At 45.2% G+C, this 18,146-nt stretch overlaps 1 protein-coding gene across 2 annotated transcripts in view; it reads right to left on the minus strand.

The window, feature by feature from the left end:
• Positions 1-12,827: 12,827 nt before the first annotated feature.
• LOC144146754 (short transient receptor potential channel 3-like) overlaps positions 12,828-18,146 on the minus strand; it is a 48,190-nt gene continuing 42,871 nt past the window's right edge. Inside the window, exons 10-11 of one of the 2 annotated variants that reach the window (XM_077678677.1) lie at positions 14,349-14,417; positions 12,828-13,445 (exon numbers count right to left, since the gene is read on the minus strand). In XM_077678677.1, the coding sequence (XP_077534803.1) occupies positions 13,251-13,445; positions 14,349-14,417 (264 nt within the window). In that variant the 3' untranslated portion in view covers positions 12,828-13,250. The remainder of the gene's footprint in view (positions 13,446-14,348; positions 14,418-18,146) is intronic. The other variant, XM_077678676.1, reaches the window with a different exon arrangement.

Here is an 18,146-nt window from a genome sequence, read left to right on the forward strand (position 1 = left end):
AGAAACCACCGCAGCCATTCCTTGCCCTTGTATTGTGTGCGATTTTTCAGCGTTGTATCGTTTTTTAGGTTAAAGCTTTTAAAGACGACAGTCTTTCTTGGGCTACTTAAACCCAAAAATTTTGGTCTGTCTGTCTGTCTGTCCGTCTGACTGTCTGTAACTCGATTCAGCCACCCGGCCAAAGTAAAATGCTTACTGCGCAATAGTCTTATATACTTACAGCCAAATGTAAACGTCTAAGCCCTGTTTATATGTTCATGTTTGTCAACTTTGTTGAACACGAACAAGGCATTACGCAAATATAAGACAGGAAATTAGTACACAAGGAATATTTACAGTGTTCCTTTATGAAAAAATTCCTGGGTGCTTGGTTTTTCGATAGCAAATGATATTCTACATCTACAGCAGATAACCGCCGCCTCCTGGCAGCATATGAAAAATCACGCGGCAACAGCAACGAAAGGTTCCACTAGCTAGGTTCCACGTTCTGCTTGGAACGCACGTGGAGCACGGCCACGCGGTTCTATAAACCTTGTAGTCGGCCGCCTCCATTCACGCGTGTCTCCGCCGTACTGCAGCGCTGGCATCGAGGAACCCCGCCTGTAGCAGTGGAACGCAGTAAATTCAAATCGCCTTTAACAAACCTTTACTGTGTTTACTTTGGAATGAGCGCGACAGAACAGGAACAGCATGAGAGGTGAGCGGGAAAGCGAGGGGGGGCATTTCCTTGGCAAATGCCTACAAAGACTATCGTCTTTTGACGACATTTGCAACGAAAGGAGCAGATACGCGGCCAATATATTTGTACATATTTTCTCGGAACCAATGTGACGAGACATATGGGCGGATTTGTCAAGAGTAGTACGTGTATAAAACAATCAGAGAAGAGGTAATATACTTATTGACCTAGCAATCTTGGCGAAAAAACATTTTTCGTCAGAGCGTGCGAGTTTCCTTCAAAATGGTGAACACACTTATCCCGAAATTTTTATTCTCTGCGTTGAGGAAGTCAAAGCGTCATGGGACACTGAAGGCAAATAGCAAGTTGGGCTCAGACAAAAGTTCAACTGCCCCGAAGCCCACTCAGCATTTTTTGGCTTCGAAAGATGCTTTATTTGCCGAGAAATAACCTTTTCAGAAACTTATATCATTCCACCCACCATTTCATGAAATATTGCGTGACGCACATGGTTGCCTGAAGCGAGTGAGACAGCGGTGTTGTCTAGCAGGAAAACTAAAACATATTGAGCGAACCATCGCGGCCGCAGGAACCACTGGTCATGCACACGGCGCATACAACAAAACAACTTGCCCGCCTGTCCATTACCCGCCACTCTTTGTGCGGCAGTCTTGGTGCCGCAACAGACGTTTGATGGTTGTTTGATGGCCGTGTTGCCTGTTTCTTTACCTACACAACGTCTAGCGGTGACCGCAGCCACAGCGAGAACGACGACAGGAGCGGTCTTATGATTTGCATTCTTGTTATGGTCTTATGATTAGTCGCTCTTTATTCCCTTCGACGCACTCGCCTGAACAACTTGGCGCCATCTGTTTAACTTGTAACAACGTGTAACGTTAAATTTTTTCCTCTCGATGCGGCAACGCTTATTGCCCAATATGTTCAATGTTTTGTGAAGCGAGCTTCCTCTTTGCCAATCTGCCAGAGGTGTGCCTAGAGCTTTTACGAGCGTCCAAATCACACCTAAAATATTTGGGCCAATTGACTTTTTGAAGGTGGTTGGAAAGCGAAGCTGTAAACAACATGCACAACGATTACCAATGTGAGGACACTTGAATTCATACTCGTGGCTCTGCAAAGAGTGAAAGCAGACACAAGTGAAATGCACTCACCTACACCCTTTATTACTACAAAGAGATATTCTTTGCTTAGGTTAAATCAGTGCATGATCCATGAATTGTGGTTAGTTGAGTTGTACTGGTGACACACATGAGTGGAAACTCTTTTTATAAAATAAAGGAAGCTTAAACCCGGTATTAGACGATCTGACTTCTCTGTCTGGGCCGCAGCCGAGGGAGGCAACGTTCAGCGGCAGAGACTGAGAGGTTAGATGTCATGCGTTGGTGTGAGTTTCCTCCTTCCACATGCCCAAGACGCGCGCACAGCCCCTACAGCGTTCACCGGCCGAGAGGTTGTGTCACGCTGTCACGTGGAATTCAGCGAGAATGGAGGGGTAAAGCCGTAGCTGTGCTCTGAGAGTACACCATCAGTCTCCCCTGTCTCCGCGTGTGCTCGTAGCTCAATTGGTAACACAATGGGCTCTCGCCCTACAGTGCTCCAAACAAATACCTTTCCTCATCCGACCAAACTCTACTTGCTTGATCCAACGCAGTAATTCCCGTTGTGCAACTTTTGCGCCGCCCGGACACCCTGTAGCGCATGGTATGGGAGTTTACGGCAAACCCTAAGATTCAAACAATCGCTCACCCTTCTTGTGAACAGTGGGAGAAGTGGCTGTCCAGCTCCGGTCCCGATTCCCAGCTTAGGCTGGCGGAAAGGGCCGTCGCAGCACGGGTCTCCAATGGAGTCCTCGACTGAGGACCCCACATCCCATTACGATGCTCGCAATAAAGTTTATTCTGTCTCCTATTCGTTCTAGGTTCGATTCCTGGTGGCGCCACAATTTTTTTTTATTTATTCGCTGGTGTTTTCTGTTGACGCCGACGGTCGCGACAGAACCCTTGGAAGGTACAGGTACAAAGGTCCGATTTAAAACGCTTGGGTGTCTGTGTGGATTAACCCACGTGCACACAAGGACACAAAGATCATTTCCCCTAAGGGCGCACCCTAGTAAAAGTATAGCAGCACACAGTCCCCTGAACCAAAAGACCCGGTTTGACGAACACATTTTATACAACTTCAAAACAATAAAGGAACAGCTTCGAACAAACACATTGTCACGGCATACGCTTATAGGCGGAAGTGCGATATTAACAGGCGATCGATTGTCTGCGGCTCGTCGTAGGGGTAGCACTCCCTCCTTGCAATTTACGCGGCCGAACAAGTGACTTCACTGCGACGCAAGACGATAAGATTTTTTTTAAAATCTCGCACAATCTACATATAAGTTGCGGGGTTAAAACAACGCAATTTATTATTCCGACATAGTGAGTGCACTTCATTCTCCGAAGCACTCCGTCGGATTTCATCGCGAAGCGAAGGCGACGGACCACAACTCATTCAGCTTCGGCCGCGGGCCTGGGTGCAAAACTTCGATCGGGAAGACAGCGCTACGTGAGGGAGCACAAAACTTGTTTTATCACACACAAATTACTGCCCACAGAAGAGCCGAACCGTGGAATGGCGACGCGCTACTTGCCGCCATTATGTAAACAAGCAGATAACAGACATGTGACTTGTACGCCGAACCGGCAATGAACATCGCAGCGCCAGCGGCGCCGCGGTTTGCCAATTTGCGAATGTCGGCATGGCTTGAACTATACGTATACATTTTTAATTCTTTATGACGTGTAAGATTTAACGTACAAGTAATGATTTTACGTCTTTCTTTGACAACTTATGTGCGCGGGTCTCGTTATATTGTTTGTGATATGAATCTTGTCACATCCGCTCAGACGCCGTTTACATCTCTTTTGGGCGGCTGATGGCTTCACTTTTTGATTATTTACAGATTATTTTCATAATACTTCCCTAGAGACTAGTACATTTGTTTTCTCCCGATGCCCATCTATCTATTTCGAGCAACTTCGCTTTTTTATTCAGTGTCCCTTCAAAAAATGGCGTATCAAACAAACTTTGAAGTGTATACCTAAAAATGAGTAATGCGGTGCTTTACCACGCAGAAATGAATGTCCAGTGATGCTTTTGCAGTATTTGTGCACCTGTTGGCGGAGATTATACAGGGCTTTATTTCTTTTAGGTAATGTCAGTGGCGCTGAGTCTGTTGCCACAAAAATATTTGGTCGGTTTATTTCAGTTGAAGTTGCAAACCAGTTCAAAAGGACTCTGCAACACTTTCGATTAACGCTTTCACTTTTTCCTTCTGTTCTGGAAGGTCTGCGAACGCTATAGTTGTCGCCAGCCCGAATCGGCACTGAGTGATTTGCTCGTCGCAGCAGATACGCCTTCCGTGCCTTCTCTGCTATGGTTGCTTTCTTTTTGTAGTGGATACCGATTGCGTTCGTTGCTGCAACTGAAGGAATGCCGTCCAATAGCCTCTACATCACTGTAATGACGTAATTACAGCGATCGAAGAACGCCAGGACCGGGAAAGAGAGCAAAATGTTTTGAGCAGGATTCTAAGTTATGTGATGATGGGTGTGGAGCAGCAATTTTTGTCTGAGGCACTTTGCGACCCACTAATCCGAGTACAGGGTGTGTTGGTTGAGTACGTTCTGCAAGGATTTAGCACTTCGAAAAAAGTGTGGAAAAGTGTTGCAGGGCCCATCTTAAGTAGGTCCATTTCAAGACCAGGCCACGGAATTATTGGTCGTGATTCGCTATTTCAAATTAAGGCCGCTGATGGTAACAACTCCTGTGTCTCATGCTTGTCTCAGCCCTCAGCCGTTCGAAGTGCCTGTTTACTCAGATGGCGACGTCTGTTGATATTTTCTTGGGATGACTTAGACTGCGAAGGTGAGCATTCTGTCACCAGTGCTTCAATGAAAGACATCCGCACAGTTATTGGCATTAGACTCAAGCTCCACCATCAGACCACACATGGGCCTAGTGCTGCATTGGTCACATTATTTGGCTTTTCCGCCACAAAAGAAACGACAAATTTTGGTTAAAGCGTTGGCCAATACTTTTCTGTGGGAAATTGCTGTTGTATGACCTGATAACACCGAGGCAATTTTCAGACTCGCACGAAATAAAACACCGTGCGATCAAACTTGGCCAATCGGCTTCTGCCGACGTCTGCTGCACTTATGGTATAAAACACTCAGTATTTAAGCTCGCACGAAACGAAAATTCTCCGGGGCACTAAGTCTCCTTATGGGCTTTTTCAATGGAAAGCCTCGTGAAACATGCTACAACCTGTTTACTGCTACATCGCACTTGCGTCTCTTTCTTCTCTTCTGTTTTCTCTGCTTTGCACACGAATTACTCTGAACGGCTTCTTTTGTGCTTCACTGAGTATGCGTATCTTTCTTCGCTTTTGTTTCTCATCTTACGGTGCGAATTACGCCCTCTCTAGAATCATCGTTATGTGCGGCTGGTGTGCACCCATTCTACTCACGCGGCACGTAGTTTTCTACCGCTTCTACGGTTCCGATCCACAATTTTTCGAACGTTATGCAGCGGGCACACTGCCCCTGAAACCTCCCGATTGCTGGCCAGTTGCTTAAGTGCGTATGTGCCATAATGAAGGAACAATAACAACGACAGCAGCCTTATTTCTACGTTTCAAAGTGCAGAGATAGCACAGTTTGCGGAACACTGGAGTGCTACTGTTCAGACCGGAGTTGTAATCTCATTCGATCGAATTTGTGTTTTTACATACGGCAGTCACTCGTTAACTCGAACTCGGATATCTTGAGATATCAGCTAAGTCGAAACTTTTTTTGCCCTGCATTTTCTTCCCACAGGTGCCATGTGGGCCCTCTTTATCTCGAAACGTTTTTTCGGCGGATCGCGGATATCCCAAAATTATGGCAGAAAGGACACAAGGCAACGTCCGCTACAAACACGTGATAAGGTTCTATTTCAACTCTTAGCTATCACTACGCCCTGAACGCTGTCATCAACGACAAATTTACGCTGTACAAGGCCGATTTTCTCATTACCGGAACGCTGTCAGACGCCTATATCTTCGACAGAGCCCAGTTCAATAACGCTGATGATGAGCGTGAAGAGGAGCCCCGAGAAGTGCCTAAAACGGTTGAAACAACAAAGATGCTGCGCGTCCTTTGCAACAAGGCAGAATATAGCAGTGACGACCAACAATTCATGTGATGCATTGAGCAGCTAGAGTACGCTTTTCTGGGATCGGATGCCAACGCGAAACATGAGAGCATCGCGTTGTTCTTTCTCATAGAATTTTTTTTTTTCCTGGGAACTTTTTTGCCTTTATTACGGATGTCCCTGTGCAGTGCTGCATTTGTTACCACCATTCACTCTTAATATAGCGACTTGGCCACAGATTTTTGGAATTTCGCGTAACTCGAAACTCCACTTATCTCGAAATTTTTAGCGGATTTTAGATAACGAGGGATTACTGTATTTGCTCTTTACAGCAGAGGCCAGTTTTTTTTACCGGACAACTACGACAACAATGGCGCTTTTTGAAAGAATGGGGAACTAAGGCTTTCGACAAAGAAAACAGGGGGAAAGATTTTGGAAATACATCATGAGGTCACGCTCTATGGCCCCTGTTGGATTCACATATAGGTAGCCCAAACTTTTATTTTATTTACAATAAAGCAACCGCCAAACTTAGTTTACGTCAACATTCACGCTAATGGCAGGTAATAGGCCAATCCGTTTATGTGCTACTCTTTGGGAACATTTTTGGGGATGCATTTTTGCGCCCACAGGGAGGAAACACAATTCCAAATAACTAGAGGCTAATGCCTCCGACATAGACATAAAACAGGGACCTACACAGTGACTGTCAGATATGACAACCCGCGGTGCAATTTTTCTTATTGGTTCATATCTCCTCTGTTTGAGGCAGACAAGCGATTGAGCACAAAACATCTTCCGAAAGTCATGGCACACCGCAAGCAGCTACCGGATACAGATTGAAACGTTGCATCGACAGAAGTGCGTTTGATCGTCACACCGTGTGTTCTTGTGCTGTGGTATGCAGGTGCCGCAGTAACCCGATCCTTCAGCAGGGATATTCCATCAGTAAGCACAGCAAATTTATATTTCTGATAGAAGCCCTATTGATAATTGTTCGAGAAACATCGGGCTTGGCGATAAGCTCGTTCTCGCCGATAAACATACTAACTCATTCCTTGACCATCGCCGGCCTCACAATGATGTAGCTGGTCTTAGCGACTTTCTACAAGAATGCTAAGGTGGAAAGGAAGCAATGGAAAAGAACTTTTAGCCCTTCAGAATCCTGGGAATTCTAACATGACGAATGGTGTTAACGGACAGTCTTTTTCACTGCTTTGTAGCCAAAGGGCATTATAGCGGTACAATCCTGCCAGTTCGCTTTGTTCATACCAGCTTTGCGACACAAGAGTACAAAAGACCAAACAAAGTTCTACAAGCTTTCTGGCTTTAAATTGGCTGGGTGTACTTCGCGCACCGAAGCGCCATCCAATTTTCTCCGTCATGATAAAAGCCCACCGGGCTACATAATCCTGGTAAAACATGTACCAGACCCTGGGCCCCTTCGAAGCACTTCTTTCCCTTAAGGTGTTTCTGTTTTACATTTTGCGACAAACACACGCACAAGAAGAAAAACACCTGCTGAATTGCAAGTGCGTGCCCAGAAGAAAGGGGCTAACGGCGCGGATGCGCTGAACCTCCCTCGTACCAGCCCAGCTTAGTCATAAAAGGTCGCTATAGCGTGTAACAGTTAGACCGTACTAGCTAGAGTCCAGCTGTACAAAGATTTCACGCAACCGATAAGTCAAAAATTCAGACGGACACCTAAGGCCACTTTTGTGTTTCATTGCGAAAGCGTTGCACTATATTTAAAGCAATGCCATGACAATAGTTTTTTCACTTATACAACCATAACGTGTGGTTCGAAGTCTATCGCTGTAGAAACAGCACCGACGAAAGTATCGCCTTTTATGCAAATATGGTGTGATATTGATAGTACATGGCAGTCGACAGAGGACGATCAAAGTATCGTGTCCTCTCATTGTAATCTTCATGACCCTTTTATATTTTCGTTGTCTTCTTCACTCGGGGAAATTGTTAGGATGCATCGCCAAGTGTCCCGTGTAGCCCAGCTTTTACGCCAGTACCGCTAACATGCTTTTTTACGTGTATCATTATCATAAACAAAGTATTCATCTAGGCCTGAGTGCATTCCTCAAGTGCGTTTGTATATCGAAGGCCGCAACGCATTTCCTAGGTTAACATTGTGCCATACTAGACTCCCATTCGGAAGACCGTACCAATTTTAAAGCGCAGACTTCTATGCCCCTGTGAAGGCCAGCGTCCGTCACCAAAACGCACTACAGGAAAGCAAAATGTCCGTAGTGGATGATGATCATAAGCGAATGTACGTCAAGCTACTCAAAAACAACACTTTCCGTGGTCGGAATCCAACATGGGCTCCTCGCATCATGACGTCAACGTCCATCCGATTGCGCCATCGCAATACGGTCGAAGCAATTTGTATTTCGGGCTTTGACTTAGGTTGCATAAGAGAAAACTTCGCGTCTTGGCAATTAATGTGCTAAGAAACGGGCTTTAATTTTAAGTGCGTAGCATTCTTTGCAGAGTACCCGAGACGTACTGGTCAGACTAGAACAAATTTATGCGCCCATCTCTGCTGAGCACATGTGTTATAATTCGCGCGACCCAGGCTGTTAAACAAAACAAGGCACATTCGATCACTACGGCTGGGGCAGATTTGTTTTCAGTTTTGATTGCTATCGAATGATTTGCAGTGTTGTACAAATACAGTCCGAACATGTATGTGGAAAACTAGACAATAAAATTTTGTTACTGCAGGTGTTTATATATACGAGAGGAAGAGACAAAAGTCGTGACCAAGCGTCGCAATCATTTCTGGATTATATTGGGCAGTCATCTACAGTAGTTGAGAATGGATAATTTATCTTGCACTACTTTGCCTAGGTGGCAGCACCTCCTTTCTTTGAATGGATTTGTAGGGGTTACCTCTACGAGATGTGACGTAGCCATTTAGGCGCAGTGAAAGGAAAGCAAATAAACATCCCCCTCGCGAGGGGCACGATCAAATGCAGAGCATTTCCGGGGGCGCACGACGTTAAGCAGTTTGCGTTACGTTAATGTTGTTGCACTTGTTGCTGTTGGTTTTTGTATTATAATTAAATGAGGATACGTAATTACGGTGTCACGTGACATCATTTATTAGCAGGTGGGTATGATTATTGTGGCGCAGTGGGAAGAGCACCATGTACCTCGCGTTCCGCCCACAGGTAGTGAATGCGTTGTATCAGCAGCTTCTTGACGTAGTCTGAATGAGTCAAGGATATAAGGCGCGTTCGTAGCCCTCCATTCTATGTCGGCTGTGTGGCGCAGTGGGTAGAGCACCATGTACCTTGCGTTCCGCCCGCAGGGTCGTGGGATCGAAACCAGGCGCCGGTAAGTATTATTTTATATATATAGTGTAGGGGGAGGGGTGCGGACTACTACGGACAACTAGAACGGGTGACATCGTGAGTTAAAGAAATGCTCTGCATTTAAAACAAGAGAGTAACGAGATATTCAGCTATCTATATCTAACCAGGGAGCCTAAAAAGCGCCACAACTGATACTGAAGGTGGGATCTTTCGTTAACACAAGAAGCACTAAACCTTATTGTTCTTTTATTCTAATAGAATGAAAATGAGAGATATACGGGCAAACTTTATTCCAGCGACTGTAGTCCGAGTGCTGCGGTCACTTGCGGTCTGCATCCACCGCATTGCCAGGCACGCGTAGAGAATTCGGGGTCTTGAAGATTTCCCGGATAAGCCATCCGGCAAGTGGCCACCACATAGGCAAGAGTTCTCTCGGTAGAGTGGCCCAGTTCCAAAGATGTTTGGAATTCCAGGGGGAAAGAGGATCGCGGTAAAATAGGGCTGTTTTTGGATATGCATTACGGCCTACATAAGTAATGGGACCGCGATAATTATAAAGCAGCAATAAGGCAGGTAACAAGTATGTTTCGTTTGCCTTCTTTAACGTAAAACGAGTTTAAAGGTTCAAGTTGGAGAGGTCAAAGACGCGTGCGCGTCTTTGACCTCTGTGAAGGGACGTTTATTTCACGTGCTCAACCATTTACGAACTGCTTATTGCTGGAAACCAATAATAAGTGCTTCTCCAAAGAGCTCTCGCCCTTCACAACGTTTGTGACGTCACAAACCATAGTAACCAAAAGCGGGTGGGGCGTCGTCGCCTTTTTTGACGTTTCTGGTTTTTTCGTCTTATTAAACAAGTCCTAGTTGCGAGGAGGGTCTATTTTGAATCTCGGCATCATAATCTATGTGTACAGTCAAAATTTTTACCATTTAGAGTCGCTTTATTACTTTTGCGGAGAGGCCGAGTTATTTTCACCTCAGAATTCGTCGAAAATGGGCACTTTTCAATTCCTGTTTTATGTGAGCGACGTTATAGTGGTTTTCTCGACGTTGGAAAAGATACCGATATATTTAGTCCGGACGATGTAATTGGTCCGGACATTTTTGAAAATGGCTGTCGAATTTTCGCATACTTGTAGCCGAATTTTAAGCGTTTCCGTCGTCGGGGAGGAACCAGTGGCGCCAGTGGGAAGTCGTGGTCGAAGGGGTCGGCTACTACGTATGCAGATGGCTTTGCGGGAATCAAAAGAAAAGCGGTAGGCCAACGGACCGCGTATTTGACTCGTGCGCGGCGCGTCACGGCAAGAGTGCGGCGGTGCGGCCACGAGAAACAAGAAAGAAGCGTACTGAGATTCGCTTCATTTTGTAAGGTGACTACAATGCCTATGGGATCCCTTCGCGTTTAGGGTCTTCATTAGGTGCGTATTAGTTGTACGGTGCCTTCTAATTTAACTGAAAGGCACAGTTCTGTTGTGTTGATATAAACGGGTGTGCAGAATGTCACCATGTCGCGCGCTGCAAGCAAGACGGGAAAACTATTCCGTGCTTGAAATTGTTGCGGCCTCACCTTTCACACTTTCATGCTGGTGTTTGTGGTGTTGATAGTTGGTGGAAATAACTTCGTTTTCGCGCAGCCAGTCAAAATTATAAGCAATAATGCCGGATTTCAAAAGGCGGAAGAAGTCCTCGGCCAGCATACGTCGCTTCACAGCGAAGTTTGCACAGTTTGTTGGTCGGCGTATTTGAGGTGCTTGTTTTCTGGATTGTGGCCTTATTCGTGCTACCAATGCTATTCGTAGCATCTATCGCGGATGTTCGGTGTAAAATTCTTTTGTTTGGTAAACAGATATCTGTGAAACTTTTCTTTCGTGTAACGCTGCAGAATGCGCAGCTTTATGCGGCTCTTGCTTAGAAAAAAAGGTATTCAATTGGAGTATTTGGATTACACCTTGCCATAACAAGGGCGGTGGAGGATCTGAAGTTTCGTTCTAATGTGGTCGTATGTTGGGTCCCGTTTATAAATGTGACGGTTAGCGCTTGTGCGTGAGTCGCGGCTTAGCACGAGATTGTAGGTGAACTGCCACACTTGCTCTGCATTTTACTGATCAGGGCTTTGAGAAGTCAACAGTATTTTGGGGGAGTTCACAACTATCTCGTCTTCATAGATATAAACACCGAGGGTTTCTTTTGATTAAAGCGTGCCCAGAGGTGAAGAACGCACCTGCACTTTTAACCACGTTTACCCGGGCAGCCAAAGCGAGCACAGCACCGCACACTGCTCCTCCGGCAGAGGCGCAGCAGAATTCATGTCTCGACAAGCACCGGACGGAGGGTGCTCGCAGCCGAACATCTCAGGCGCAGGGACGCCAGCGGACATTCAGGCATCGATTCAGTCGATGTACCTCATTCGAATACGGGCACACATTCCGTATCATTCCTTCCGAAAACGTGCAAGGATTGAAACAATCTACCGATCTCATTAACGAGTATTAAAAACCCTGATATATTTAAGGATGCTTTAAATAACTCGGAATAAATTCCCACTCAGTGTCCAAATTGCGTACCTTAGTGTGCTTTGCAGTATGGTTATGTTATTGATTAAGGCCATATATATTTTATATATGCTCGAAATATTGCTGAATTAATTCACCACTGTGCACCTGGATTGTATTTTCTTTAGTCCTGTTGCTGTTTAATTACGAACAGTGCATCTGTCATCAATTTGTTATTGTTGTAACCCCTCCTCTCTTTAATGTAGCCGTACCCTGAGGGTAAAATAAATTAAATGAAATGAAATAAAAAATGAATAAAGAACAGAAATAAGAAAACCTTGGCGCCGGCTTTCTCCTCTTGCTGCCTTCTCTTTTCATATATGGCATGCAATAGATGTCTTTTACCTCCTCGCCTCCCTCCAAGATGCGCTATGGCCAATATATAACAAAACTTTGCACCAGCTACCGCTGCATTTCAGGATATTTATTACAGAAATTTACCTCTTGAGGCCCCCAAAATTTCACGTGCGAAAACCTGACGAAAACGTGTTTACACCACGCGTATCTAATCTATTAGTGTTGGCGTGGGTAACGAATAGGTTAAAGGGGCAGTTGTAAATCCTGGGTCACGAGCGCAGTGGCGTGAAAGCTTTGGACAAAGACTGAGCCTAGTGCTTGCCGGCTACCGGGGTGGAAGTTTTCTTGAGAGGCAACGCTATCATACACTACTTGTATTTTGCAACCACGACTGCATCGGTCGAATACAAAACGGTATTACGCGTCTGTTGGTGTACCATTAGACCTAGCGAGAAGAGAGCAAAAACACGACACAGGAAACAAAACCGGCACGCAGACTTTCATTCCTGGTCTTCTTTCCAATCCTGATTTTGCACTGGTTTCCTCAGTTATGTTTTGGCGTTTTGTTTTTTTTCTAATAGCCATTATTCCTAATTTGGGATTTTATGGACCTAGGGCTTAGCAGATCCGACCGAAAAGTCGCACAGCTTGACAAAATATTAGCGCATGTCGTTCGTAAAAAAATAGAAGCGCCAGACAAGCTGTGTCTGCGTCTAGAGCCAACTGCACGCACAGGCAGCAAGTTAATCTGGATGAAATGCATCCCCGTACTTCCTAGAGAGTGGCGAGAACGTACCATCACGTGCACCAACACTACAAGTGAAAACTGAGGCAAATGTGACAGTAAAATTCTAGAAGCGAAACTCTAAGGAAACTGGGATTTAAACGACATAACGTCAGTGGATATGTACCATGCATATTTTGTTTGGGGAAGCATTGGGGAGTGTGAAACGCATCATTTTGCAGCCATCTAACCACTCAGCTGAGGTACCACAAAATGCAACCACGCGTTTTAAAATCAGTGACTGGAGGTTAGTGGGTACACGCCAAGGTTTGTGGCTTTGGAACGCGTTTTAATAGGAGGGATTCAAAAAGCACCCAAACGCTTATGCAAAATATAGGAACAGTCGCTTTGCAATTCTGGAAGTATTTCACACGCGAGAGATTTGCCTCCCATCCCGCTCATGCCCGTCGGCCCTTGGATGGGTGCCTGAGCATCACGGACTGCCGTCGCAGGTCTGCGGTGGTCGGATCTCCGTAGAACGTGGTTTCTATGCGACTGTTGGTACGTGACGACGACCGGTTCACCTCGAACAGCTCGCGATCGGCGATGTCCCGAAGCTGCAGGTAGCGCCGGCTCAGCACAACCACCAAGTCCTGCACAGAATAACGAAGGTTCTATGCACGGGCTTTCATGACACATTTTTGTTTACCCAAAATGAATTTTACGCCATCCTTGATGGCAATCTTTTTGCGTGTGCACGCCTGGCCACCATGAACACAAGCATGAATGCAGTTATTTTATTAGGCGTGCAAATAGGTTTAGTAGAGCCGTTTAAGAAATATAGAACTTTATTAAACGAGCACATGCATAGAGACCTTTCCCGTACTACCAAGGTACAACGGGTAAAGAAAAATACATTGAAATTGTATGTTTGGTGGTCAAAGATGGTCAAAATTACCCGAAAACAAATGTATAGAAGGTAATTACACAAAATAGTTACGCAGACATTATTTCAACAATAGACACCAGATAAATACACAAGATATAAAAAATATTATCGCGTTGTTTGTCGCTGATTTTGTGTCTGCGTGTGTGTGAAATTACGACAATATTTGAGGGGTTAGTATTGTTGAATATTACCGTTAATATACCTGGAGGCATAATGCGCTTCGACTTTATGGCTTCATAAGCCGTATTCCATAGCGGTGGAACAGGAGTCTCACTGCTGTGTATAACCCGCGATCATGTAGCTCCCTTTGAAACGTGCTAACATTAGCTTTCGCTAATTTATAAACCATAAATTGCGCATCGGAAGCACGTCAGGACAGTTCACGGGAACTATCTAATGTTTACTCGCTGCGGGTTAACTTTTCTTTCAGTTATAAAATAGCCCCACTTTCCCTTTAAGAAATCGATACTAATCAGAGAGTGTATAATAGCTAAAAAAAAGTAACAGCCATGCATCGCACGTGCAGTACTTTCTTGAAATAATTTTGGTTTTTTCAATTGAGATGGCATCACGCGAGCAAAAAAAGAAAAACTTTGTAGAGACGTACCTGATATGAAATCTGCCGGCTTCGACCATTCGCATCATCGAAGTCCCAGTTCTCAAAACAGGACATTCTCTGCAAAAAATAGCGCAGTCAGATAACCTACGACCACGTTTTTCAGGGACCTAAAACAAGCTATTCTCAGCCCAAAATAAACAATCAAAAGCCACCTCTCAGTTCCGCACGCACACCCGGATGCTCTACTGGGTAACCTTTCAAATAAAAACATGCTAGTTTTAGCGGAACAAATTTTATCGACATGTATGTATCTGCTCTAAAAAAGACGTCAAGCAACTTTCTCCGCTACAGCGAACTATTTCCATTACCATTTAACGGTACTCTAAGAACCACTGACGTTGCCGGTGATAATTAAATTCGGATATTACCCAAAATACTCATATATAGCGGTACAAATGAGATTATGAGATTACTCATTTCGCATATGTACGGCTTGCACTGTCAACATAGCCACGATTAGTTTTTTAGGTCAAGTGTAATTGCTTGTAAAGATACGCATTTTCGTTAAGCCCGCTGGATACTAAAACATGGGCCCAGAACAAGAGGACAGCCATTATTCCGATGCAGGAATGGAATACAGAATTTTGGGAAAAACTGTAGACTCGAGCAGATCAGGACAGGAGCAGTTGGAGGTCAATGGGAGAGGCCTTCATCCTGCAGCGGACCTGAGGATGATGATGATGATGATGTTGTTGATGACGATGAGGACGACGACGACGACGACGACTGACGATGACGACCACGACCACGACCACGACCACGACCACGACCACGACCACGACGACGATGACGGCGGCGACGCTGCTTCATTACAGAAATGAACATTCGATGCTCTCGGCATTCTAACGCATCAATCTATGCTTATTTTACCGGCGTACTGAGGTATCACGCGATGAGAACGTTACTTTATTTGTGTAAATTTCTTGCCTAGATTTGGATGCACTCCATCAATACTTTACGTTCTATTTCGTCTTGTTACAGCTGCAGTGATCCGTGAATATACCTCTTCGTATTATCCCTCGAAGTTCCTCAGCAATTAGGTTCGCCACTTAAGATGAAAATGTATACAAATAAACAAGATAAGAATGGCTCGGCTCGGTATATTTCTCATTCCCTCTAAGAAACCGCCACAGGTAGGATGCACCACAAGATTCTAGGATGTCAAATGAGAGTTTTCAAAGTGTGAATGTTGCGAAAGACGACGCCAAGCTTGATATTAGAGTAAAAATATGATCTCCGCGGGGAAACAAGCGCGCATATCAACTGCTGTTCCGGACCAGATTGTATTCTTCACTCTAATTTATGCTTTGCCTCGTTCATCCCCACACACACATATATGAGCACTCGTGTAGTGGCGGCAGCTTCATCCACTATCAGCGCCACTATCACCATCACAAATTGCATCCCACAATCATCATCAGCGATGATTGGCCAGGTCAGCAGCTGCCACGCGACACAGAAGGAGATCGAACACGGCTGCGCTCCAGGGGCGGTCGCATGCCATCGCCGCTCTCGAGTTCCGGCCGGGGCTAGCACAGCATTAATAAATATAAGAGAGCCACAACGCATCACCGAGTCCACGGCTCTCTTTCCTACACTCTCATTGGACGTTGTAGGACCTTGTGGGGAATCCTACCTGCGGTGATTTCTTGCGCACTCGCGTTGAGTTAAACATATTATGAATACAAAGTACAACTTTGTTTAGTTTGCTAAAGCTAGCCATAGGTAACTCACTCAACTTCATTAAATCGATTAGAAGACGTTTTTATAGCAAAGCTGTACACCTCTTCCCCCTCCCCCCCCCCCCCCCAATGGTTTCATCGCCGTTGGCAAATACCGCTCGGTGGGCAAAAACACGTACTAAACGCGTACTAAACTACACCGGGACACTCCTTGTTCAACGCCTCACGCTAGAGCGCTTGTTCTTCAAAGACACGAGACTCTTACAGCAAAGCTCTATAGCTCGCCAGAGGATACGAGCGTATAGTGTCAGTAGAAGAAGTATTACAGTACCGCCGCTAAGGCACACAAGTCGGCAACGGCGGCCATTTTGGCGTTTATCAGGGCAATTGAGAGATGGCTGCCTCTACGGCCTCGCCGTTAACTTTGGCCGGAACGTTGGTTAAGAATACTATCGAAGATGCAGCATTGCGCTGCTGAGCACTAGTTCGTGGGTTCGATTCCCGGCCGCGGCGGCCGCTTTTCAGATGGAGGCGAAAGCAAAAACGCCCGTGTGTACGAGATTCTGGCGCACGTTAGAGATCCCTAGGTGGTCGAAATTAACCAAGAGCCATCCACTACGGCGCGCCTCATCGCCGGCGCTGCGTCCGCGCGTTAAACCCTACAATCAATCAAACTGAAGATGCAGCAAAACGGCGTCTTTGGGCAGACTTCTGCTGCTAAATCCTGTTTCACGTGTAATCTTTCGTGGGCATTCGGAACGACGTCAATGTCGCGCAGCCGCAGAGCGGGGAGGACAAGCTAAGCCTACTATAGTTGACCGACTAAAACGCATAAACAACAAAATGGCAGCGCCCATGACCCGTCGCAGTCTAAACACATGTCATGTAATGCGTACTGACCTATCACCACGCCGGCGACACGGAACAATAGGAGAAAAAGGTGCCAATACTATGTATCTTTATACAGTGTCGCTAGCCCAGTGTTGTACACGTTCCTCTAAAATAGGAACGAAAGCTCGTTCCTCGTTCCTCCCCAATTTTGAAACGAGTTCCCGTTACAAGTTCCTTTATTGCGAAAGGAACGCGTTCCAGTTTCACTTCGAAAATTGGAACGTGTCGTTACATTAACGTTACAATTAGGTTTTCAAATTAAAATATAGTGTCGGATAATCCTGGTGCGAAATTAAGTGAGAAATTTAAAACTCACACCGAAAAACGTATATCATACGAATATTAACACCGCCGGCAGCAGATTATCTGGAGAGAAAAATAATCAAAAGAAAATCTCCTAGGCGAATTTTTTCAGGGAGCACCGGACAAACTCAAGACGGCTCTAGGACATTTCGGTGCAGGATGTCTCGGTGCTGAAATTTCGGTGTGCGGACATATCGCTTTACGGACATTTCGGTGCGCAAACTTTTCAACGACCAACTTATCCGGTGCTTGCCTGTTTGCGACAGCCGTTATATTTTTATTTTAATTTAACATGGGTTATGGACAACAATCTGGAGCAGTGAATTTATTTTTTTATTTTTTTAGAAATTCTACATTTATATATTTTTGTTTAATATCCTGTTATGCAGCCTGCTGTTATGCAGCCTTCTGACGCCTGTTATGCAGCCTACTGAATTCTTTAGCACACGTTTGTTTTTTCATTTACGACAGGTTGTTAATTTATATTCGCTCTTTTTTAGCCAAGACAAATAATTGGTGTTTACGATGGTCCGACACCTTTTTTGTATTTTTAAAAATTACACAACCTAAAATTATATAAATTACATGCACACTCTCAATATCCAAAACGTAACAAACATTAGCTAGCCCACCAGAATGCAGAAAACCTTATGAAGGGTATTACGTAGGCTGGGCTGCCTTGCTAAAATGAATTTGCGAACACTGGTGTAGGATATGGTCGCGGAGGAAGAACGGGCTTTTTTGAAAACAGCCGCAGCTTCTAATGTCCTAAATGTTGAAGAAGCGCGTACGGGTTGTGCATACAAATTGCATCCATCCTGTTCGGGAAAACCAACCTTCGTTTTATGTTTACATACCTACATTCACCACATTTTAATTATTTGTCCTAGCGCCACCCCCCCCCCCCCGC

The sequence above is a fragment of the Haemaphysalis longicornis genome, unplaced genomic scaffold (assembly GCF_048455015.1).
Source record: "Haemaphysalis longicornis isolate Haplotype H1 unplaced genomic scaffold, Haemaphysalis longicornis Haplotype H1 scaffold_7, whole genome shotgun sequence".
Lineage (NCBI taxonomy): Eukaryota > Metazoa > Arthropoda > Arachnida > Ixodida > Ixodidae > Haemaphysalis > Haemaphysalis longicornis.